The sequence below is a fragment of the Lissotriton vulgaris genome, chromosome 8, assembly GCF_964263255.1.
Source record: "Lissotriton vulgaris chromosome 8, aLisVul1.2, whole genome shotgun sequence".
Taxonomy (NCBI): Eukaryota; Metazoa; Chordata; class Amphibia; order Caudata; family Salamandridae; genus Lissotriton; species Lissotriton vulgaris.
In genome coordinates, this window is record NC_141696.1 from 20,568,193 (window position 1) to 20,593,842 (window position 25,650).

The 25,650-nt window shown below is 50.0% G+C and overlaps 1 protein-coding gene across 1 annotated transcript in view; it reads left to right on the top strand.

The window, feature by feature from the left end:
- The first annotated feature begins 3,955 nt into the window (after positions 1-3,955).
- Positions 3,956-25,650, top strand: part of LOC147693257 (uncharacterized) — a 40,871-nt gene continuing 19,176 nt past the window's right edge. Inside the window, exons 1-3 of the mRNA XM_086933653.1 lie at positions 3,956-4,383; positions 12,242-12,346; positions 22,519-22,620. Of these exons, the coding sequence (XP_086789779.1) occupies positions 4,191-4,383; positions 12,242-12,346; positions 22,519-22,620 (400 nt within the window). The 5' untranslated portion in view covers positions 3,956-4,190. The remainder of the gene's footprint in view (positions 4,384-12,241; positions 12,347-22,518; positions 22,621-25,650) is intronic.

A 25,650-nucleotide genomic window follows, 5' to 3' on the forward strand; every position in this document is an offset into this window, starting at 1 on the left:
CGCTTGACACTCTCTGACGAACAGACGGAGGAGTCGATGAAAAGACAAGTGGGAAGGCAGGATGAGACGAGGTAGATACAGAGGCAGTGGGAGGAGAAGTACCAGGAGTGGTAGTCGATACAGCAGTTAAAGTTGGAGGAAGTATAGGAAGAGCTGGTGTAAAAGCTGGTAACCCTTGAGGGGGTTGCACCGGAGGAACAAGAACAAACTGAGGAATAGCTGGTGGGTGCTGTGGAGGAGCAGGAGGCATAACAACCATGGGTTGCACAACTAAAGGTTGTGGGGGTGCTGTAGCATTTTGTTCATAGGGGGGTGGCGAAGTTAACAAATGCGACATTAGGGGATCTGTTTCAAGCTCTTTTGTTGCTTCCTGTCCTTTATGCGGTAAAAATGGGTAGCACTTATCTACTGCTAGTTTCGTTATTCTACGCATTTGTTCGCTCTCCTTTTCTTCCTCATTATCTTTAAATGCAACGGCAGCCTGCACCATTGACATACCTCGTTTATTTTTCTTCGCTAATTTAATTTCTTTCTGTTTGGCTTCCTTTCGCCATAGGCGAAAAGAGTCAAACATTGCCGGCCGGGCTCTTTTCTTAAACAATTTAACTTCGAGATTATCCAGGATTTCCGTATCAAAGCTACCATATTGGGGCCATTTTAAAACACCATCTTTCCTGATGTACTTTATCCATACTTCATTGTATGTGATGGGGCCTACGCCATGTTTCACATAAAGCTCATAGGTTGGAGTTCCAATCGGAGGAACCGGACACGAGTCCTCCAATCGGGAGTCCCTATTATTACAACCAAGACAAAACAAATTTCCAAGTTTGCTAAAAACAGGCATCTTCGCTCACTAGTCTAGCTTCAAAACTTCAAAGGATTATCGATTACGATATTCTCGTGAATACACGAATCCTTCGGTTTTGGTGCTTGCAAGTACCAAACAAAACAAAACTAAGGACTAACTGGGAGGCGCTCCACTTATACTTAACTGAGGTATCGATGGCTTCACCAGAAGACTCGTCTATCGTTTCGCTCTACCAAACATCAAGGGTCCAAATCAGGGCGGCAGTGACGGAAGCAGTCCTTCGTAGCCGTCGGGACGCGGAGAACCTCGCAGCAAAGACCTTCGGAACCACTTCGACATGCAGGGGTCGCTGAAGTGGCTGGCCTTCCTCCGGAATTTTCACACAAAGCTCCTCACGAACATCTGGCTTGGACCGGTACCGCTGATACCGCCCTATGTTGGGCGCCAACTGAGGTACTGGGTTTTTCAGAACCAGTACTGATCCGGTAACCCAGCGCTGTCAGGGGCAACACCCAGAGACCTCGGGTACTTTCCTGATTTAGACCACAGAAACACGAGTCTTCTAGGTGAAGTCAAAGTTCAAATTTATTGGCTGCAACCAAGTAACAAGCGTCCTAGAAGTACAACACTGTGTATATTCTCAGGAGACTGCTCAATCTTACAGAACCAGGCTTCTCTTTTTATGCAGAAAAATGGCCTTCAGGCAAACATTCTTAAGTTTACAGTGCAAACATTTTTGGGTTTACAGTAGGCTATTCACATATTTTCGCTACAAAGAAAAATCAGAGTCATGATGACATTTTCACATTTCAGTGTGTCCAGTTCGTGATCAATTACCCGGCAAGGCCCAACATTCTCATCAGATATCGGTGTACCCCCAATAAAACTGGGCTCCTCATCATCATAAAGCAAGAAGAAGAAAAGAGCGGAGACAGGTGTGAGCAAGATTTTGGCGGGGGTGTGTGTGCGATGGGTACAGTTTATGGCCTGTGTGCGCTGATGCTATCTCGTTCAGCCACTGGGAGAGGAACTGACCGAACAGGTTTGGCTTGGGGCAATGGTTCCAGCTTGCCCAGGTCATGGAGAAGTCGATCTAAGGTGTACGTGTCCTTTGATATCAAATTCTGCCGTGGCTACAAGCCTATGTAAAGGGCAACTCACAAAATGGCTGCCAAGCGTAAAATGGAACCCAAGGGTTCAAAACGAGAATGACGGTTTTGGGATGAAAACGTTACTTGATTGTGACGCAAATGCTTGTGCATAGTGTACTAATCATTATCGGTCTTTTGGTATCAAAATCGTCATGCTACGACAAAGTTTGTTTCACGAGTTCCAGAATTTTTCAGGAACTACAGGAGGGGGACCAGGCGGAGTCATTGGATTGCTTTCATGCTTGTATGCATGAAACGACAAAGTGGCTGAAGGCAAACTCTCTCCAGTTCAACAGTGGGAAAACGGAGGTCCTACAGTGTAGGACGAGGGGAATTGTCCGAAGCCTGCCAATAGATTTCTGGCCCTTAACTTCAGATGGCACACTGACCCCAGTGAACACGGCACGTAACCTGGGGGTGAGTTTTATTGAGAATCTTAACCTGGAGACCCATGTTAATAAACTAGTGGGAACTTGTTTCTCCATAATTCGAGGTCTTCGTAAGGTGCTGCTGTTGCTGCCTATTCAGTTTAGAGCAACGGTCGTTAGGAGTACCATCCTTAGCCGCCTGGATTACTGCAAAGCCTTGCTCTTGGAATCCCCGGGGTATCTGATTACCAGACTACAAAGTATCCAGGTGGCAGCAGCGAAGCTAGCACTCTCCCGACCTCGCGGCTCCTCAACAACACAAGCACTGGCGGATCTACATTGGCTCCCAGTAGCCCAACGGATCCGTTTCAAATCTTTGTGCATTGTGTATAAAGCACTTCATGAACAAGGCCATAAGCCACTTCAGGATAGATTTCAGTGGTACAAGCCTACCCGAAATCTCAGCTCCGCTACTACCAACTGCGTAAGAGTGCCCAAAATAAGGAGGGTGACCCTGGGAGGAAGAGCCTTCAGCGTGGCAGCGGCTCGCCTTTGGAACAACCTCCCCTTACAAATCAGGAGAACACAAGGCTTGCTGCTGTTCCGTGAGAAAATTAAGACCTGGTTATTCCCCAGGATATAATACGCCTTTCCGTGGGGGGTACAAGTAGATTCTCTGGATAACATGCCGCTCTCTCATGTGTAGCCGACAGCCTCTGGGCTGTATAGTTCTTTAGCGCCAGGATGCCCGTAGGGTTCCCGTGCGCTCTACAAGTGTTTATAATAATAATAATAAAGCCCTACATCACAACACCCTGAGGTATCTGGCCCAGAAACTGGAGCTTTCGTGTGGAAACAGATCATCCAGGAACGCCAGCAACCTTCTTCTAAAGCCTCAAAGATTTCCCAAAAAGAAAACCTATAACCCCTGGCGCCTTCTCTGGATTTGCTCCAAGGGTCTTGAATGCACTACCCCCAGAAACCAGACTTGACCCCTCAAGTGCCTCCTTCAAAAAAAGTCAAATCTCTCCTCATGATGAAATTCACTTGAACATTGTATCTGACTCTCAGAACAACACGCTGGAACACAAGACATTATTTTGAATACTATGTTCCTTTTGTACATTGTCTCTTTTGTTTAATTACCTCACTTCTAAAGCGCTCTGATACCCGCAAGGGTCATGTTTGCGCTATATAAAACCTTCAAACTAATAAATAAAAATAACTGATGCAATATGTGAGGTCATTAGCAGGGCGTGGACGGGCGCGAGTTATAGTTACTATAACTGGTGGGTTTCAGTGGATTTGTTTGTTTAATACTGTAGGCTTCAACTGACATTTTCATCTAACTATAACATCACTTTGTTGTTTAAGCTTTCCCGGCTCCTCTGAAGGACAAGGCCTGCTTTAGAACAAGCTTTCCTTTTAGAAATGCGAAGACAGCCATGGTGGTCTGGGGTCCCTCTCAGGCCACCGTCCCTGTATTCCGAGCCAACCTCAGGGGGTTGCAAATTGCGTCCTGCACAATCAATATTCCTTTGACATGCGGTTCTGCAGTCTCCTGGGATTCATTTTTATCTGACCAACATCGAATGCAAAGAAGCTGAAAGGGATATTAAAAACATGGGGGTGAAGGGTCAAGGCTAGAACCTTCGATGGATTGAAACGATTAAAAGAAGAATTGTAACATGGCGTCGACTGGGCTTTTCCCAGATGTCGGAGAGTTTTCATCTGTGCTGGGAAAGTCCCGGAAGAACCCGGAGCGACCGAGGATCACACGCGGCGTCAATCATGGAGTGAGACGCGGCCCTTCTAATGCAACAGGAACACTTGAATAAATAAAGAAACCATGAACTAACAATGGGGTGGGAAGTGTGGCCCTTGCTTCACCTGGCCCTGGGTGACGTCACTCAGGCGTCCAATCAAGGGATGGATAAAAGCCCTCGGGGCTCAGCTGCCGGGCTCACTCCCGCCGACTCCAGAAGCATGAAGGTCGCCGGCTCCCTGCTACTCCTCGCCCTCTGGGCTGGGGACGTGTTCTCAGCGTCATACGGTAAGAGCCCGGACCAAGATTACTTTTGGGGCAGGTGATGTTTGTTGGCAGCTCGAGAGCGCCCCAGTCTGTAGGGGCTGCTGGATTCAAACACAGGGACATACATGAGCACCGGGGACAAGTGCTGGAAACAGCGAGGGGCAGGGTGGGGTATTTCATTGAATGGAATTAGGGATTCGTAAAGCGCTGCTGTCCCTCTCAAGGGAGCACCTTGGCGCTAGGCTCTATACGAAGGCCGAAGAAGCACTTTTGAGTCAAGCACAGGAAATGGCTCTGGGGGCCTTTGAGGGTTCTTCCAGGGCTTAAAGAGGGCCGGGTCTCACCGGGTCTGAGAACCAGCAGTTGTTTCAAGGGGGCTTCGAGTCCAGGCCCGGTTCTAGCGGGGTGGGGGGGGGAGGGCTGACATTGAGCTCAAGATGCTTCAACACCCCCCCCCCCACACACACACACAATGGGAAAGCTGCATTGTGTTGCAAATCTAGAAACACCAACAGGAACACCCTGCCTCTAGTCGCTCTGTCTTTAAATATAACGTTTTAACAGAGTATGGTGGGAGGATGAGGCGTTATGACCCGAAGTGCTGACTTTGGACCTTGGTAACATGGTTCAAGTCTCGGTGTGGCTTAACGTTCTGTGATTTTGGGCAAATCACCTATTCTCTCTGTGCTTAAAAATGCCTGGGGTCTTGTGTTAATGTTACGAGTGCTCATGAAAAGCGCTCCAATACCTTCAGGCCCAGTTGGCGCTATATAAAACTGCACAAAAGAAATGGAATAAACATGAAATGCTGGTTTTCAGAGGCGACGAAAGCAGATTGGCCTGAAACACTTTCATAGGTTCTGAGGAGGTGAATTGTTCTAAAACCGTAAAAGCACCGAAGAAGGAAGGCACTACCTTTCAGCTCATCATAACGACCCTCATGCCCCCCGCTCAGGTCTGGCTCAGCTTGTCCCATGAGTACTTGCGCTCGTCTATCTGTATTTTTTTTTTTTATATCAAACGCGTGAATAAGTCGGCGCAGTATAAGATACATTTCTCACCACAAATGGACGTTACCGTTTTATAAGCCTATCTTCGTTTTAATAGCGCGGAAGTGAGAGAATCAGAGAAATAGGTCATGAGGGGGAGGGGCTACAGAGAGATGAGGGGTACTGGTGGAGGGTGGCAGAGAGGGAATCTGAGGAAGAGGTCATGAGGGGGAGGGGCTACAGAGAGATGAGGGGTACTGGTGGAGGGTGGAAGTGAAGGAATCTGAGGAAGAGGTCATGAGGGGGAGGGGCTACAGAGAGATGAGGGGTACTGGTGGAGGGTGGCAGAGAGGGAATCCGAGGAGGAGTTAGTGGGAGGGGCTATGGAGAGATGAGGGGCACTGGTGGAGGGTGGAAGTGAGGGAATCTGAGGAAGAGGTCATGAGGGGGAGGGGCTACAGAGAGATGAGGGGTACTGGTGGAGGGTGGCAGAGAGGGAATCTGAGGAAGAGGTCATGAGGGGGAGGGGCTACAGAGAGATGAGGGGTACTGGTGGAGGGTGGCAGAGAGGGAATCCGAGGAGGAGTTAGTGGGAGGGGCTATGGAGAGATGAGGGGCACTGGTGGAGGGTGGAAGTGAGGGAATCTGAGGAAGAGGTCATGAGGGGGAGGGGCTACAGAGAGATGAGGGGTACTGGTGGAGGGTGGCAGAGAGGGAATCTGAGGAAGAGGTCATGAGGGGGAGGGGCTACAGAGAGATGAGGGGTACTGGTGGAGGGTGGCAGAGAGGGAATCTGAGGAAGAGGTCATGAGGGGGAGGGGCTACAGAGAGATGAGGGGTACTGGTGGAGGGTGGCAAAGAGGGAATCCGAGGAGGAGTTAGTGGGAGGGGCTATGGAGAGATGATGGGCACTGGTGGAGGGTGGAAGTGAGGGAATCTGAGGAAGAGGTCATGAGGGGGAGGGGCTACAGAGAGATGAGGGGTACTGGTGGAGGGTGGCAGAGAGGGAATCCGAGGAGGAGTTAGTGGGAGGGGCTATGGAGAGATGATGGGCACTGGTGGAGGGTGGAAGTGAGGGAATCTGAGGAAGAGGTCATGAGGGGGAGGGGCTACAGAGAGATGAGGGGTACTGGTGGAGGGTGGCAGAGAGGGAATCTGAGGAAGAGGTCATGAGGGGGAGGGGCTACAGAGAGATGAGGGGTACTGGTGGAGGGTGGCAAAGAGGGAATCCGAGGAGGAGTTAGTGGGAGGGGCTATGGAGAGATGATGGGCACTGGTGGAGGGTGGAAGTGAGGGAATCTGAGGAAGAGGTCATGAGGGGGAGGGGCTACAGAGAGATGAGGGGTACTGGTGGAGGGTGGCAGAGAGGGAATCCGAGGAGGAGTTAGTGGGAGGGGCTATGGAGAGATGATGGGCACTGGTGGAGGGTGGAAGTGAGGGAATCTGAGGAAGAGGTCATGAGGGGGAGGGGCTACAGAGAGATGAGGGGTACTGGTGGAGGGTGGCAGAGAGGGAATCCGAGGAGGAGTTAGTGGGAGGGGCTATGGAGAGATGAGGGGCACTGGTGGAGGGTGGAAGTGAGGGAATCTGAGGAAGAGGTCATGAGGGGGAGGGGCTACAGAGAGATGAGGGGTACTGGTGGAGGGTGGCAGAGAGGGAATCTGAGGAAGAGGTCATGAGGGGGAGGGGCTACAGAGAGATGAGGGGTACTGGTGGAGGGTGGCAGAGAGGGAATCTGAGGAAGGGGTCCTGAGGGGGAGGGGCTACAGAGAGATGAGGGGTACTGGTGGAGGGTGGCAGAGAGGGAATCCGAGGAGGAGTTAGTGGGAGGGGCTATGGAGAGATGAGGGGCACTGGTGGAGGGTGGAAGTGAGGGAATCTGAGGAAGAGGTCATGAGGGGGAGGGGCTACAGAGAGATGAGGGGTACTGGTGGAGGGTGGCAGAGAGGGAATCCGAGGAGGAGTTAGTGGGAGCGGCTATGGAGAGATGAGGGGCACTGGTGGAGGGTGGAAGTGAGGGAATCTGAGGAAGAGGTCATGAGGGGGAGGGGCTACAGAGAGATGAGGGGTACTGGTGGAGGGTGGCAGAGAGGGAATCTGAGGAAGAGGTCATGAGGGGGAGGGGCTACAGAGAGATGAGGGGTACTGGTGGAGGGTGGCAGAGAGGGAATCCGAGGAGGAGTTAGTGGGAGGGGCTATGGAGAGATGAGGGGCACTGGTGGAGGGTGGAAGTGAGGGAATCTGAGGAAGAGGTCATGAGGGGGAGGGGCTACAGAGAGATGAGGGGTACTGGTGGAGGGTGGCAGAGAGGGAATCTGAGGAAGAGGTCATGAGGGGGAGGGGCTACAGAGAGATGAGGGGTACTGGTGGAGGGTGGCAGAGAGGGAATCCGAGGAGGAGTTAGTGGGAGGGGCTATGGAGAGATGAGGGGCACTGGTGGAGGGTGGAAGTGAGGGAATCTGAGGAAGAGGTCATGAGGGGGAGGGGCTACAGAGAGATGAGGGGTACTGGTGGAGGGTGGCAGAGAGGGAATCTGAGGAAGAGGTCATGAGGGGGAGGGGCTACAGAGAGATGAGGGGCACTGGTGGAGGGTGGAAGTGAGGGAATCTGAGGAAGAGGTCATGAGGGGGAGGGGCTACAGAGAGATGAGGGGTACTGGTGGAGGGTGGCAGAGAGGGAATCCGAGGAGGAGTTAGTGGGAGGGGCTATGGAGAGATGAGGGGCACTGGTGGAGGGTGGAAGTGATGGAATCTGAGGAAGAGGTCATGAGGGGGAGGGGCTACAGAGAGATGAGGGGTACTGGTGGAGGGTGGCAGAGAGGGAATCCGAGGAGGAGTTAGTGGGAGGGGCTATGGAGAGATGAGGGGCACTGGTGGAGGGTGGAAGTGAGGGAATCTGAGGAAGAGGTCATGAGGGGGAGGGGCTACAGAGAGATGAGGGGTACTGGTGGAGGGTGGCAGAGAGGGAATCTGTGGAAGAGGTCATGAGGGGGAGGGGCTACAGAGAGATGAGGGGTACTGGTGGAGGGTGGCAGAGAGGGAATCCGAGGAGGAGTTAGTGGGAGGGGCTATGGAGAGATGAGGGGCACTGGTGGAGGGTGGAAGTGAGGGAATCTGAGGAAGAGGTCATGAGGGGGAGGGGCTACAGAGAGATGAGGGGTACTGGTGGAGGGTGGCAGAGAGGGAATCTGAGGAAGAGGTCATGAGGGGGAGGGGCTACAGAGAGATGAGGGGTACTGGTGGAGGGTGGCAGAGAGGGAATCTGAGGAAGAGGTCATGAGGGGGAGGGGCTACAGAGAGATGAGGGGTACTGGTGGAGGGTGGCAGAGAGGGAATCCGAGGAGGAGTTAGTGGGAGGGGCTATGGAGAGATGAGGGGCACTGGTGGAGGGTGGAAGTGAGGGAATCTGAGGAAGAGGTCATGAGGGGGAGGGGCTACAGAGAGATGAGGGGTACTGGTGGAGGGTGGCAGAGAGGGAATCCGAGGAGGAGTTAGTGGGAGGGGCTATGGAGAGATGAGGGGCACTGGTGGAGGGTGGAAGTGAGGGAATCTGAGGAAGAGGTCATGAGGGGGAGGGGCTACAGAGAGATGAGGGGTACTGGTGGAGGGTGGCAGAGAGGGAATCTGAGGAAGAGGTCATGAGGGGGAGGGGCTACAGAGAGATGAGGGGTACTGGTGGAGGGTGGCAGAGAGGGAATCTGAGGAAGAGGTCATGAGGGGGAGGGGCTACAGAGAGATGAGGGGTACTGGTGGAGGGTGGCAGAGAGGGAATCCGAGGAGGAGTTAGTGGGAGGGGCTATGGAGAGATGAGGGGCACTGGTGGAGGGTGGAAGTGAGGGAATCTGAGGAAGAGGTCATGAGGGGGAGGGGCTACAGAGGGATGAGGGGTACTGGTGGAGGGTGGCAGAGAGGGAATCCGAGGAGGAGTTAGTGGGAGGGGCTATGGAGAGATGAGGGGCACTGGTGGAGGGTGGAAGTGAGGGAATCTGAGGAAGAGGTCATGAGGGGGAGGGGCTACAGAGAGATGAGGGGTACTGGTGGAGGGTGGCAGAGAGGGAATCTGAGGAAGAGGTCATGAGGGGGAGGGGCTACAGAGAGATGAGGGGTACTGGTGGAGGGTGGCAGAGAGGGAATCCGAGGAGGAGTTAGTGGGAGGGGCTATGGAGAGATGAGGGGCACTGGTGGAGGGTGGAAGTGAGGGAATCTGAGGAAGAGGTCATGAGGGGGAGGGGCTACAGAGAGATGAGGGGTACTGGTGGAGGGTGGCAGAGAGGGAATCCGAGGAGGAGTTAGTGGGAGGGGCTATGGAGAGATGAGGGGCACTGGTGGAGGGTGGAAGTGAGGGAATCTGAGGAAGAGGTCATGAGGGGGAGGGGCTACAGAGAGATGGGGGTACTGGTGGAGGGTGGCAGAGAGGGAATCTGAGGAAGAGGTCATGAGGGGGAGGGGCTACAGAGAGATGAGGGGTACTGGTGGAGGGTGGCAGAGAGGGAATCCGAGGAGGAGTTAGTGGGAGGGGCTGTGGAGAGATGAGGGGCACTGGTGGAGGGTGGAAGTGAGGGAATCTGAGGAAGAGGTCATGAGGGGGAGGGGCTACAGAGAGATGAGGGGTACTGGTGGAGGGTGGCAGAGAGGGGATCCGAGGAGGAGTTAGTGGGAGGGGCTATGGAGAGATGAGGGGCACTGGTGGAGGGTGGAAGTGAGGGAATCTGAGGAAGAGCTCATGAGGGGGAGGGGCTACAGAGGGTTGAAGGGCACTCGTGGAGGGTGGCAGAGAGGGAATCCGAGGAGGAGGTCATAAGGGGGGGGGCTATGGGGAGATGAGGGGCACTTGTGGCGTGTGGCAGTGAGGGAATCCGACGAGGTCAATAAGGGGGCCATGGAAGGATGAGTAGTAAAGGTATTTACGGTGAAAGAGGTTATTGGTGCGGCCCCAAGAGACTTTTGCATCAGCGGTGAAGCCGGCCCTGTCATGGCCTTTCTGTTTTTGTTTATTTAATTAGCAGTCTGGTGATAAGGGCTACTGTGGAACATACTTTAAAGTGCGTGCTAATTATATTTAGTGCTATATTAAATGTTTTAAGTTTGAAGGTGATTTTACTAATGTTTTTACCGGGAAAAATGAAAGTGGGGCCCGATTGTGCCTGATATGGGGCTTGGGCCAAAGGTCCGCTGTGAGATAAGGTGCACTGGAGAAGAGTAGTGGATAATGAAGCCTGTAAGGGAGCGAGTGCGTTGCGGAGTCTGGGGTCAGGTGTATGTAGGAATGAAGAGGCATTCTCCCTGAAGGCTCACACAGATTGAGCCAGAGAAGTGTCACTTGCCTGATACTCCCACCTCAGAAACCTCCTTTTCCCATCAATAATGATGTGCACTGCTCGCTTCCCACTAGTGGAGAGGTTACAGCATGATATCATGCCAGGTGACACCCCAACCCCCTTAGTTTTTTCCCATTTAAAACCTGGGTTCTTCATATGGGAGAGTGGCAGATAGGGTCAGGAGCTGAAAAAAAGCCATGCCTTCAGCTGTTTTCCCGAAAAGAGGGTTCTAGGAACGTGTCCCCAGTCTCGCGGAGAGCTTGTTCCAGGCCATGGTCACAAAAAACGAAAAAGATTTGCCTCCTTTAGGCTGAACCCTTGAATAGAGGAGGTTTAACAATTCCGCCGCAGTGCTGGTGAATTAATGAGTAGGCAGGGTTGGGACGGCCCCCGGCCGCCCTCCGCACACGTCCAATCTTTGAGTTTTTATATTTATTCATGTATTTTTGCACGAATTTGACAGATTATTGTATACTGTATGTTGCTAATGGATTTTACTATGACTCTCTTATTTGTAAACATTTAACCTGCTGAGTAGCTGTGCTTTTATGGATATGATGTTAACCGAATAAAGTGTCTTTGAACCTTGAACCATAGGTTCACGATGACCTTTAAACCATCACATTATGAAGCCAAAACGGGTCGAAACTGGTCTGGTATTCTTGCATTTCCTCTGAGGTGGACCTGGCCTGGCAGTACAGGGTGGACTGTTCCTATTGGAGTGGAATCAAGACTGATTTGCATATGGCTGATCTGTGTCTGAAATGTGGCCCCAGTAATTACCAAATGCAGAGATGAATTCCTGCATTCCACCAATCGCCATCGCTGTTCCTCAACGCTGGTATTAGGTCGCTGCATCTTGTGTCTTTTAGCAAGAGCCACATACCTGGTGATCGCATGGCAGGACCCAGCGTGCCGCAGAGCGGGGAGATGAGTCGTAGGGAGCTTGAGGTGAACGCCCTGCCCAGCTGTCCATATGAGGGCATCATCTGATCTGAACCCTCGGTCATCCAATCAGAGGCAGGTGCTTCTACCCCTGCATTAGCCTTTAAACCCTGGCACCAGCCTTGCTGTCCCTGCTCTGAGGTCAGGACACCAGAGACATGAAGGGAAAGGACACTGTCTTTCTGAGCACAGTTTGCCTTATACAATTCGATCCGTTAGTCCTTCTCTTGTCCCTCAGCATCAAGTAGGAGACTACTTCATGCTTAGGGCCTAAGTCGGGGGAGACATCTGATGTCATGAGTCCCAAAGCATAGATGATGTCACTTCTTGTACAGCCGCCATTTTGCTGACTTGTTGTTCATGTTTGAGTCTGGAACATACCGAGGGAGGGTTTCTCTCTGGGGGGTGGATTCAGAACGAGGCAGGTGGGATTTGGATTTCGATTTTGAGAAGTGAGCGAAGGTTCAAGGTTCTGAGGGAATGGCGTATCGACTCCCGCCTGCCATTACTCATGAACGTATTCAGGCCATAAGATGCTATTTCATTACTATGGTGACAGAATGGGGCACTCACAGGTTTTTACCATGTTAATAATGTCTATTCATACTGCCGTATTTCTCTATTCTAGGTGTAGGACTGTGCGTTGAACGGTGTGGACTAGTAGATGATGATTGTCCTGAGGGTCAGACCTGCGTAAGCAATGGCTGTGGACATCAGTGCGAACCAAGTCCCGGTGAGTATTGACGCGTGATAGGAAATGGGCAGCTTGAGAAGAGAAGGCTGGCAGCAAGTCTTGTGGTCCTGCCATGGTGGGATCCCTCCTCCCAAGGGTTGTGAGGGTCCCACCCTGGGCTGTGATGCTGCCGTGAGCCTTTGTCTGATGCAATAAAGCTTTAATGCACCAGTGTCTCCTACTAAAATGGAGGCATGTGATGTGATGAGATATCATGAGACTGATCACTGGATACACAGCGTTGGCTAAGATGATCAAACATGGTGTGTCAGTTGTACATATTTTGTTTATAGTGTGCATTAATATATAACTAAGGTATAGTCTTATTTGTATATTTTATTTTTCAATATTACTATTTAAGTCGGGTTATGTTTGTTGGCAGTTCAAAGCAAACCAGACTGCAGGCGCTGCTGAATCCAAAAGCACTGACACATAGAACTACATCAACCCTGGACACAAGTCCTGGGAAATATAGCAATGGGATAAGTTAGCATATTTAATTCACAATGATGTCTTAGACAGGGACATCCCAAATATATATTATGAAATCAGCCAAATTAAAATAAACAACATTTTAGCAGAATCCTAAAGAAATTTTAAAACAAATAAAAAATTTGGTTTGCTTTACGGTTTTATAAATCGCGTGTAGGTTTTTCCAAATGTCAATTGGTGGTATGCCTCAAACAGCTGAAAGCCACACTGATCTTAAACAGATGTGTGGAAGTTGGTATCACACCTTTAAATTGTGTTTAGAGAGTAAACCAGGTATTCTTTAGGAAGTGAAAGTGTTAATGTTTGTAAGCAGCCCCCCCCGGGGACCTCTGGTGCACATCCAGAGGCTGCTCCCAGTGGGCTGGGTTTAAAGCGCCCTGAGGCCAGATTACACAAGTACAGCGTCATTACATCCAAGCAGCCACCCTGCCAGGGCACAGGGGACACTTCTCAGATTCCTCTTAGCTCAAGTAGGGGGAAGGAAGGGAGTCCCCGCTCTAAATATAGAGGGGGGTCTCTCCACACCCCCAGGTTCGCCCCCGTCTTGTGTCCGCAGCATCTCAGTCTAATGAAAGACTGACTGCGCAGAAGGAAGTGTGGAGAAGGCACATGTAAGGCTGCAGTCCAACCCCATGCCTGCGGAGACAAGGGTGGGTGTAGGTAATGCCTACAGCTCCCCTCCAGCTCCACAGCCTCGTGGTCACCATTTATGGCTTTAGTGCCCCAAATAAAACCCAGCTCCACACACCGGCCATCAGATCAAATATCCGTCCGTTTCTATTGTAGGCATATAATGTGCAATTTGTCTCACCATACTTTGCCCCCCACAGAAAGCACCATACAAAGTGGCTGGTTTTCACTAGTTAGTCTTTATTAATTCTCTCAGATAACGCCCTCTTTTTTTGTTGATGCATTGTCAGCATTAGACCAACTTTATTAAAACCATCCAACACACATTGATAAACATAGGGTCGTGCAGTATTCGTTTGCACCACAGGTTACAATTGTATTTGCAATTCATGATCTCCAAATCCACCTTGGATGTGGTTTGCACCAGCAGGCCACAACCTATCTCCATTGCTTCCATTCCATTCCATGTAACTACCCGTCGTCTACCCCCTAGATGCTGCCACCTGGTACTGCTTTGCGTCTTTACTTGCGCCCCAGCTTTCCCCAAATTGCTTCTTCCAAGCACCTGCATCTCGGGTAGGGTCGGAGAGTCCAGGACCACCAGCAAGACGGCCCCCTCTCCCGCCAGCCTGGAGCCCCATTGACTGCCCTCCTTGTTCCAGGATGAGCCAGTCCCCTTCATAAAGGAGTCCCCGACATTTTTCTTGGCTCCTCGCCCTGTGGCGGGGTCCCGGCCAACTGGCGCTCTCGCCCTCCCCCCATCTCATTCAATAGCTAATTCCCAAAATTACATGAAACGGGTCAGGCCCTGGCCTCGAACCCCACGCTCAATAAGGAAATACCGCCGTCTAAACCCACGCCGGCCTCCTACTCAATTCCACATTATCAACATATCAATTAAGCGTCGACAAACGGCCCTAAATACGAACCTTGTCTGCTTTGCTACGCTGTGAGGCCCCCTCACCCCGGTGCCCGCCGCAAATTCCAACTACCTTCTAGCTGTGACCTGCGGTGCCCGAGGCAAGAGGACAAAGAGGGCTTCTCCCTCGTGGTCAGTGTGCTTATCCCTTTCCCTGGAGAGGGGTCGCCTGAGAGCTTGTCCTACCTCCTGGCATTTCCTGCTAACCCCTCCCACTCCCCTTGCCCCCATGTCTACTGCTGGCCCAGCCTCTTTCTCGCCACCTCTTGCCTGTAATGCCACTAAAGGCCCCCCTCCCCTAGGCGTGGGGGGCATCTCAGGCATGTGGTCAGTTCTGATAAAAAGGGCTGCCCTGGATGGTGATCCCTTGAAATACCAGGGTTAGTGGAAGTGACATCGCACACCCTTTGACATCAATGATATCACAGGAAGTGACATCACACACCCTTTGACATCAATGATATCACAGGAATTGACATCCCACACCCTTTGACATCAATGATATCACAGGAAGTGACATCACACACCCTTTGAGATCAATGATATCAGAGGAAGTGACATCACACACCCTCTGACAACAATGATATAACACGCATAGTTTGCAATAGCGTAATTATGGCAAGTTACAGCAAAATTATTCGGACTCACGTGAACTTCTTAACCCTGCCTTAAGTGCTATTTCCGTAGCACAAAATGCATAATCATTTCCAAAATAGACCCAATGATGCAATTTGCGCTGAGAAAATAGCGATAAATGCAACAGAACAGGAAGAGCAGCGGCCAGCCATCCCCTGTGCTCTGTTGCTGTACTCTTCTGTAGGCATTTTTGCTCAAGATTATGCAAAATTATGCAAGTGGACATAATCGCTTAATTTCCAGTAATTTTACATCAGAGTAATGTGAAATTACTTTGAATATTTCAGCATAATTAAAATGTCACCCAGGTGTAATTTCTGTCTCTTATGTATAGTTGCTTGCTGAAAGGACCCCCTTTGCTCTATTAAAATTATACTCCAGCATATTGTGCTGTGTTGAAGCAGCATTTCCTGGTGTTATATTCTCACAGTAATAAAACATAAACATCTCACCAGTTTGCAAAGGTCAAACCTATTGACTTTGCCAGTGCTTGTTTTTTATGTTTTCTCAACCGTACCGAAGCATGAAAACAAGTTAAAAAAAATTAGCCATTACATTTGTTTCATGTCATGATGTATTCTAAGAGTGCTGATTCGACATGCTTTTCTTTTACCAAACAGAGTGTAATGTCCCAATCAGAGCTGTAGAAATTAAACAGCACAAGTACTGCATGGGTTACATACTGTTCATGCCTCTTTTGCCACCTGTGAGGCCAGAGTTTGGAAAGGCATTGCTAGGGGTCTGAAAGGGTAACCCCAGAGCCGCACCCCCTGGTGAGCCCTAAATGATGTGAGGTCTGCAGATTAAGACAAACAAGGGGGTGCTTGGCCACTCCCCTCTGCAGAGGTATGAGCGAGCTGTGTTCATATGGGTGTGATTTACCCTTTCAATGTGTATATCTGTCTCTGCCCCACAGTGGGGATGAGATAGAGAGAGACAGCGCGAGAGAGACAGCGCGAGAGAGACAGCGCGAGGGGGAAAGGAGAATGAAAAAGGGAAATTTGTGAGTTACAAGGAAAATTGGGAGAGAAGAGATTTTGAGAGGGTAAGTGAGCTAAGAAGAGAGCAAGAGGCAGAGAGTGAGTAAAGACAGAGATGGAGAGATTAGAAGACAGATGGAGAAACACGAGAGAGAAGAGTGGAAGAGTATGACACAGTGAAAGGGGAAGTGTGAGAGATGCAGCGAGAGAAGGATGGAGGTGTGGGAAGGGGAGATTTCAGGCCGCTAAGCGGCGATAATTATATCGCCCTATTAGCAAGCTGTCGCTAACTGATGTTCGCGACAGCTTTGAGGTGAAAGCGAGTGGTTTGGGGCCAAATTTGCATTTCATTAGCGATAAATATCGCTGACATGCAAAGTGGGCGTACCCAACCTGTTAGCGACTGCATGCAGTCGCGAAAATCGCTATCGCCTATTAGCAAGGCAGGTGCAGTGATGAAAATATTCGCGCTAAGCGTGAATATCTCCAAAAGCTAACGCCTGCTCAGACCACTTGTTAGTCTGTATATCCAATGGAAGTTGGCTATTCAGGTTAAGAACCTATTTGCGTAAATGCCTGAATATCGCTGGATTCCCAGCGATATTCACGCATTTCGCCGCTATCGCCGAATATTTTATCGCTTTAGAGATAAACGTTGCTAATAGCACGTTATCTCTGCGGTAATATCCGGCGAAGCTTGGCGGAAAAAAAAAGTTACGTTCATTTAGCGATAAATATCGCTAGTTGGTATTATGCCCCTCAGTGCGAGAAAGAAATGGACAGTCATTCAAGAAATAATGAGAGATAGACGGAGGCTCTGAGTGAGAGTTAGTGAGAGAAAGAGATAAAGCAAGAGGGCGGTGAGGGATGGGTAGGAAAGTAAAAGGCAGACTAACAGACAGAAATGAAGAATTCAATGGAAAGATGGTGGGGGGCGCGTGAGGGGCAGGGGACAGGTGAGAGACTTAGAAGAGAGGCACACACACCGTTCACTTTTACAAGAATCCTGTCATTCAACCATACCCATTGAATTTCATGTATGGCCCTTCACACTCACACATACCCTTTCACATTCGCACATGCCATTCACATAAACATCTTCACATTAACAATACCCTTTACCACTCGCATGCACCCCTTCACATTCACACATAGCACTCTGATTCACATATCACGTTCTCCCATACCCTTTAGCATTTAGACCTACCATACACTTTCAAATGAACCATGTCCTATTCAAACATGCCCATTCACTTTCATGCATGCCCCATCACATTCACACATACACTTTTGTTAGAACTGGCTATTTCTGGTTGGCTAAGGCTGACGCCAAAGCTAGGCAGAAACCACCATTCTAGTCAGGGCAAGGGAGTCACACGCCAAGATAACCCCTGCTCACCCCCTGGTAGCTTGGCACGAGCAGTAAGGCTAAACTCGGAGGCAATGTGTAAAGCATTTGCGCCAGCACACAACAGCAACAACCTCCTAGGCACACCACAAAAGGAACTCCACACAAGGTTATTATAAAATAACTTTTATATTGTAAAAACACATCAGATAGTATCACACAATATACATGGTGCCAACTGGCACGGGCAATATTCACAAGGGATTATGTACAGGACAGGGCCACATGGGCCACTATCAGAATCAACACTTTTAGAAATAGCACTCCTAGACCTTAGAATAAGTATAGCACAAAATAACAGTTATAAATCACATCCAGTAACTACTGGGAACAGGTAAGTACCACCTACGCAACCCTAACCACCATAGGAGAAAGTCACGCACGGAACCAGGACCTCACTAGGACCACCTGTACTGGAAAGAACAACCACCTAGGAATAAAATACATCTAGGGGTATCAGCAAGAACACATTACACATGATGCATCAAAACACATTCAGAGGTGTAGGGAAAGAAAAACACATGATGCATAAAACATACATTCAGCGGTGTAATAACATGGCACATGATGCATCAATCACACATTCAGAGGTACCGGAGAAGAGCACATGATGCCTAAAACATTCAGAGGTCTAAAATCAAGGAGGACCCATGATGCCTAAACATTCAGAGATGTAAGATCAAGGTGTGTAATCCTATTAAATGCATTACATTTCCTAGCACCACATCACACATTGCGCAAAACTCACATAAGCCACCACGTGTGGCAGTCCCTTGGCCAACTGGCCTTGTTGGGGCTAGAATGCCCTGTGTCTCAATGTCGGGGCCTAAACGGTACAGCTGCCCACTAATTGCTGGGCAGCTGGGATAACAAACTAGGGCATGGGCTCTCACTAGCCCTTGAACAGTACTGCGCCAGTCGGCAGGAGCCCCACAGGCTCTTGAACCAACATGCCCCCATGAACCTCCCGGGTTCATCTGCACCTGTATTATCAGGAAGTTAAAAAAATGCTCTTAATCCGCTTTGCTACAATAATGCCAGCGAGTAATCTATTTCCAAATCAGCCCTTCACTCTATTGTGCCCAAACAATGCGAGCGCGCCTCACCAGGGGCTTCGGGCGCCGATCAGAACAGACTTGCTTCCAACCCCGGCCGGTCCCTTCCGCTCTCCGCCCGCTCTCAGCACTTCCAAGGAGCGGCGGGGAGCTAGCACAGCTCTTCAGGACACAGGCCAGGGGCCGCCAGCATTCGCGTTGCTCCCGCGGCGCGGACTGGTCACGAGGACGGGTCTCCTTCCCGCTGCGAGCGTGGCTCCTCTCCTCCACAGGCTTCCCTGGACCAGCCATGATGTCGCGGCACTTTCGACGAGCCTCCGTGTGCACCCGGGAGTCAGCCAATGGCAGTGCGGCTCCCGGGACCAGCCCCTGATGACGCTGAGTCGTCACCCAACCACAGCACGGCCTCGTTGATGACGCTACCGTGCACGGGCCAATCCCGTCGCGGCGTTGGTGAGGGGGCTCGGCTCTCTTCCAATCAGGGAGCAGTGGGCTCGATCTTCACGGCGTTGGTACCGGCAAGGTACGGGGAAATTCGCAGGGTGATTCCTGACCCCGGGCCGCGGTGGTGAAGCTGCACACAAGTTGATTTAGTGCGCCCTGCACCATGAAGGCCCACAAACCTTCGGTCTTCGCACAACACATGTCGATGAACACTGCGATCTTTGCAACACGGCAGGCGTGGTCAGCGCAGCACTCTCCCTCGGGTTAGAGAGCAGCCAGCGCGATACACGGGGCAAACAGCAGTGCTCACGATCTCTTCAGCCCCCAGCAGCTTCAGGGGACACAACAGAGTTTTGTAGTCCTTGGGCAACCTTTAAGTCCCTGGGTTGCAGAACAGGGGGCCAGCTCTTCTCAGGCCCTTGGAGATTCAAGTTGAAGACACAGCACACAGCAAAGTCTTTTTAGTTCAAGTAAGCAGGGGCACTGCACACAGCAAAGCCCCTCTTTTCCTCCGCTTCAGTTGGTCAGCAGAACAGGCCAGCCCTTAGAGCACACAGCAAGGCAATCTTCCTTCAGTTCTTCAGCAGTCCTTCTTCCAGCAGAGGTTCCTCTTGATTGTAGAATCTACTTTTCTGTTGTCAGGGGTCCTTCTCTTATACCCCTAAAAGTCTTTGAAGTTCTTTGAAGTCTTTGTGCAAGTGGGCCCTGAGCCCGGTCTAAACCCGTTCTGGGTGTTGCTGGAGCACTGGGGTTTTCCTGGCTTCCTTCTTTCTTTCATTATCAGGGACAGAGGTGACAGTCGCCCAGAGGGAGGTGGAGCCAGCATTGTGGTCAGGCAGGCACATCCCTAGTCACTCCCAGGTGCCATCTCCTCCCATTTCCTTGGCAGCAGATGCAGCCTTTCATCCTCTGGCTAACTCAGACAACCTCCTGGGGGCTCTGCAGCCCCTGTCACCCTCAAACCAGACAGTCAATCCACAAGCAGGCCCAGGCACTCTTGGGCCAGGCTCACCAGCCAATCACACACCAGAAACAACTTACACAAAGATGCCAACTTCTAAAAGTGGCACTTCTCCACTAGACACAATCATGCCGCATATACCATTGTGCAGCATTCAATCTCACGAGCTTGCACATACCAAACTCGACCCTGCACTCCCCACACATCAGGAACTACCATAAGCGTACATGTTCCCCATTCATTCCTATGGGAGGGCAGGTCACTCACCACACATACACAGAGCTCAAGCACTTTACACTGTACCACAGTGAAAAAGTGCGCAGAGGCCTAAAATCACCACCACCAGGTTCCAACAGGCTAGGAAAAAGCAAAAAGTCTTGGGGTGAACCTGCCAAAAGGGCCGGGTCCAACAACTTTCATATCACATTTATCCTTTCACACTCACACATGCCCTTTCACATTCACGCATGTATTTCACATTCAATTGTACTCCTTCACATTCAAACATACCCTTTACATTCATACAGGCCTTTCACATTCACACATAGCTTGGTACGTTCATCTATACCCCTTCACATTCATGCATACCCTTCACAAATACTCTTTTATATGCATACCCTTCACAAATACTCTTTTATATGCACACATGCCCGTTTACATTCAAAAATACCCTTACACTCTCACACAACATTTACGTTCATGTATACCCCTTTATATTCAAACATACTGTTATATCCTGCCAATTTAATTATATGTATCCCAGTTTACCTTTCGCCTAGATGCTCAGTCATTGTGAGTGTGGAATGTTGGTATGACTGTGATGCTTGTAATGCTTGGATGCATAATGACCTTCCTGCAACTTGAAGTCAGTAAAGAATTACTTAAAACACAACTCTGCTACATCTGGTAAGATACACATACCCCTTCACATTCATGCGCAACCCTTCACGTTCACACACCGGGCTTCATATTCATGAGTACCCCTCTATGTAACATCAAATTCAAAACTTCCCCTTCACATTCATTGATACTCCTTCCCATTCATGAACATCCCGTCACACTCCCACATGAACTCTTCAGATCAATCGATCACTGCATTTCTAAAACGCGCTACATACCCGTGAGGGTCTCAAGGCGCTGTGGGGGGCGCTGCTACTGATCGAAGAGCCAGGTCTTGAGTAGTTTCCTGAAGGCCAGCAGGTCCTGGGTCTGTCGTAGGCTGGTAGGGAGAGCGTTCCAGGTCTTGGCGGCGAGGTAGGAGAAGGATCTGCCACCGGCGGTGGTTTTCCGGATACGAGGAACTGAGGCAAGGGCGAGGCTGGCAGAGCGGAGGCTGCGGGTGGGGGTGTGGAAGATGAGTCTGTCGTTGAGGTATGTAGGTCTGGTGTTGTGTAGCGCTTTGTGTGCGTGGATGAGGAGTTTCTTATCTTCTGCCAATCTTGCATGTCCTCTCTCATTCATGTGTACACCTTCAAATTCATGCTCGCTGACTTACAGTCCCACATTGCGCATCACTTGCAGGCATATCCCTTCACTTTCACACATACCCATTGACATCCACACATACCCCTTCACGTTGATGCACACCCCTTCACATTCTCACATAGCACATCACATTCAAGCAAACCCCTCTACATTCGTTTACTACCCATCACATTAACTTATTTCTTCCCAATGACATATAAACCATCACATTATGAAGCCGAAACAGGCCGAAACTAGCATGGTTATCTTTCATTTCCTTTAAGGTGGGCCTGGCAGTACAGGGTAAACTGTTGGCTTGGGATCAAGACTGATTTACATATGGCTGATCTTTGTCTAAAGTAGCATAGTGTCTGAAATGTGGCCACAGCAATTACCAAATGCAGAGATGAATTCCTGCGTTCCACCCATCGCCATCGCTTTTCCTCAATGCTGGTCTCAGGTCGCTGCACCGTGTGTCTTTTAGCAAGAGCTCAATACCTGGTGATCGCATGGCAGGACCCAGCGTGCTGCAGAGCGGGGAGATGAGTCGTAGGGAGCTTGAGGTGAACGCCCTGCCCAGCTGTCCATATGAGGGCATCATCTGATCTGAGCCCTCGGTCATCCAATCAGAGGCAGGGGCTGCTACCCATGCATTAGCCTTTTAAACCCTGGCACCAGCCTTGCTGTCGCTGCTCTGAGGTCAGGAAGCCAGAGACATGAAGGGAAAGGACACTGTCTTTCTGAGCACAGTTTGCCTTCTACAATTTGATCCGTGTGTCCTTCTCTTGTCCCTTCTGCATCAAGTAGGAGACTACTTCATGCTTAGGGCCTAAGTCGGGGGATGATGTCATGAGTCCCAAAGCATAGATGATGTCACTTCTTTTACAGCCGCCATTTTGCTGACTTGTTGTTCATGTTTGAGTCTGGAACATACCGAGGGAGGGTTTATCTCTAGGGGGTGGATTCAGAATGAGGCAGGTGGGATTTGGATTTCGGTGTTGAGAAATGTCAGCGAAGGTTCAAGGTTCTGAGGGAATGGCGTATCGACTCCCGCCTGCCATTACTCATGAACGTATTCAGGCCATAAGATGTTATTTCATTACTATAGTGACAGAAAGGTGCACTCACAGGTTTTTACCATGTTAATAATGTCTATTCATACTGCCGTATTTCTCCATTCTAGGTGTAGGACTGTGCGCTTTCCTGTGTAGACCAGTCAAACCTTGTCCTAAAGGTCAGAACTGCGTAAGCAAACTTTGTGGACGTCACTGCGAACCAGGACTCGGTGAGTGTTCATGCATGATGGGAAATGGCCAACTTCAGAAGAGAAGGCTGGCAGCAAGTCTTGTGGTCCTCCCATGGTGGAACCCCTCCTCCCAAGGGTTGTGAGGGTCCCACCCCGGGCTGTGATGCTGCCTTGAGCCTTTGTCTGAAGCAATAAAGCCTTGATGCACCAGTGTCTTATAGTAAAATGGAAGCATGTGACGAGATCATAAGCTAGATCACTGGCTAAGATGAACAAACATGATGTGTAAGTTGTACATATTTTGTTTATAGTGTTCATTAATATATAACTAAGGTATAGTCTTATTTGTATATTTTATGTGTTTATAATGGGCAAGATTACTATTTAAGTCAGCTATGTTTGTTGGCAGTTCAAAGCAAACCAGACTACAGGTGCTGCTGGATTCAAAAGCACCGACACATAGAACTACATCAACACTGGACACAAGTCCTGGGAAATATAGCACTGGGACAAATCACAATGATGTCTTAGACAGGGACATCCCAATATATTATGAAATCAGCCAAATTAAAATAAACAACATTTTAGCAGAATCCCAAAGAAATTGAATAAACATTTTGGTTTGCTTTACCATTTTATAAATCACGTGTAGGTTTTTCAAAATGTCAATTGGTGGTATGCCTGAAAACAGCTGAAAGCTACACTGATCTTAAACAGATGTGTGGAAGTTGGTATCAAAAAAATTATGTTTAGAGTAAACTAGGTATTCATTAGGAAGTGAGTGTTAATGTTCGTAAGCAGCCCCCCGCGGCGCCTCTGGTGCACATCCAGAGGCTGCTCCCAGTGGGCTTGGTTTAAAGTGCCCTGACGCCAGCTTACACACGTTAAGCATCATTACATCCACGCAGCCACCCTGCCAGGGCACCGGGGACACTTCCCTGATCCCTTTTGCCTCAAGTAGGGGGAAGGAAGGGTGTCCCCGCTCTAAATATAGAGGGGGGTCTCTCCACACCCCCAGGTTCACCCCCGTCTTGTGTCTGCAGCATCTCAGTCTAATAAAAGACTTGACTGCACAGAAGGAAGTGTGGAGAAGGCACATGTAAGGTTGCAGTCCCAACCCCACCACTGCGGAGACAAGGGTGGGTGTAGGTAATGCCTACAGTTCCCCTCCGGCTCCACAGCCTCGGTCACCATTTATGGCTTTAGTGCCCCAAATAAATCCCAGCTCCGCACACCGAGTATCAGATCACATATCCGTCCGTTTTTAGGCGCGTGGTCAGTTCTGATAAACAGTGCTGCCCTGGACGGTGATCCCCTGAAATACCAGGGTTAGTGAAAGTGACATCACACACCCATTGACAATAATGATATCACAGGAAGTGACATCACACACCCTTTGACTTTAATGATATCACAGGAAGTGACATCACACACCCTTTGACATTAATGATAACCCTTTTGGAGTTGTGTGGAAGCCCTACCCGGTCCTTAATCGCTCTTTGACACAGCGAGCCCCAGCACTTCGGAAATTCCACAGCACCTCGCCGGACCCGCTTCGCGGGTCCCGCAGCGCCTGGTTATTTGAAGCAGCAGACTGACTGGGAATCTTTGTTGAGGAGCGCGGGGCAGGTGATAGCGTCAGCGGGGCTGCGAGCATTAGGCTGGGACTCCAGTGTCCAGGAGTCCCTGCGCGCCCGATTGAAGACACCTGGGCTGCTCTCCCCGCTGGCCACGCCCACCCGCCTATCAGCCTATAAGTTCGCTGTAATTTAGTTTAAAGGTGACCAGTACCACCGCTACGCGGGAGCGAGTGCGCGCGCCCGGGAGAAGCCCGGGACAAGGGCGTGGCCGTCTGTGGCCGTCTGTGGCCGAAGGAGGCCGGGCTGGGCCACCCCAATGACATTTATTGAACTGGTATTCTTCTTTGTTGGTAGTATTAGTGACCTAACTTGCTTCTATTTGAGGGGGTAGGAGGTTCGTTAGTATGGCTTCTTCTATGAACACTCCTACCTTGTTGCCCTCTTTGAATGAGACAGGGGCTGCTATCATGGGCCCCCTAGATACCTATTTTAAACGGCTGTCTCAGGATATTGATAGGGAAATTGCCCTGGCAGAAAGACGTGCGGGACGTAGGTTGTCCATTGAGCTTTTAAAAACCTCTGTTGATAAACATCCAACCTAAAGTTTTCCATCATTGGTCACGCCTTTATCATCACTCACGCTCCCTGTCGCACAGGAAATCCCACACCTCTCTCCCCCAACAATTGAGCCATTGGCTACTTTTCCTTTGGAATTAGTAACCTCTACTTTGTTTGTAACCCCTCCTAGTGTTCTTACTAATCCATTCACTGGGCAGCAGCCTATAGCTCAACCCAGTGTTTTAATACATGTTGCAAAACCCAAACCCTGTTCCAAAAGGAAAAGGAGTGTAGTTTCAAAGAAATGTTATGCTCCAAAACCTCCAAAAAATACAGGAAATTAGGAACATGTACACAACCTCCTGATACTACTGGGAGTAATCGTAGTGGGCCAACAATGGGCGAGGGAGAAGCTGTTCCATCAGGCCCAGATCCCATAGTAATAGCATCCCCTGGGACACCACCACCTAACCCGCCACTGCTCTTAGAGTTGGAAAAATTAATACGGTCCCTCCTGAACCCCTTTGAAGACAGACTTAAAAAGCTAGGTGACCAGCTAGATCACCTAGAACAGGCCAGTCTAGATAATTTCTTTTCAACAAAATCACTAATCAAGTCCTATCTTAAGACGGGCGAGAATAGGAATCGCCATCAAACATCTGAGCGAGATGGAGGTGCCCCCACGGTTGAATTACATTCTCCCGTGGCTAGCATTGCAACTGGCCCACGGGGGAAGGGACAAAGCAGTAAGACTACTACTGAATCGTCAGCTATCCCAAGCAAAAGCAATAGCGGGAAAACCAAGCCCCCTAGTACGGTGGTCAAAGGTAGCAAGGAATGTCCAAAAAATGTCACCCCTGCTAGTAATGTTATTCAACCCCTACCATGTACCCTGATAGCTTGCCAGGGTCCTTTGGTTAGTGATGATAGA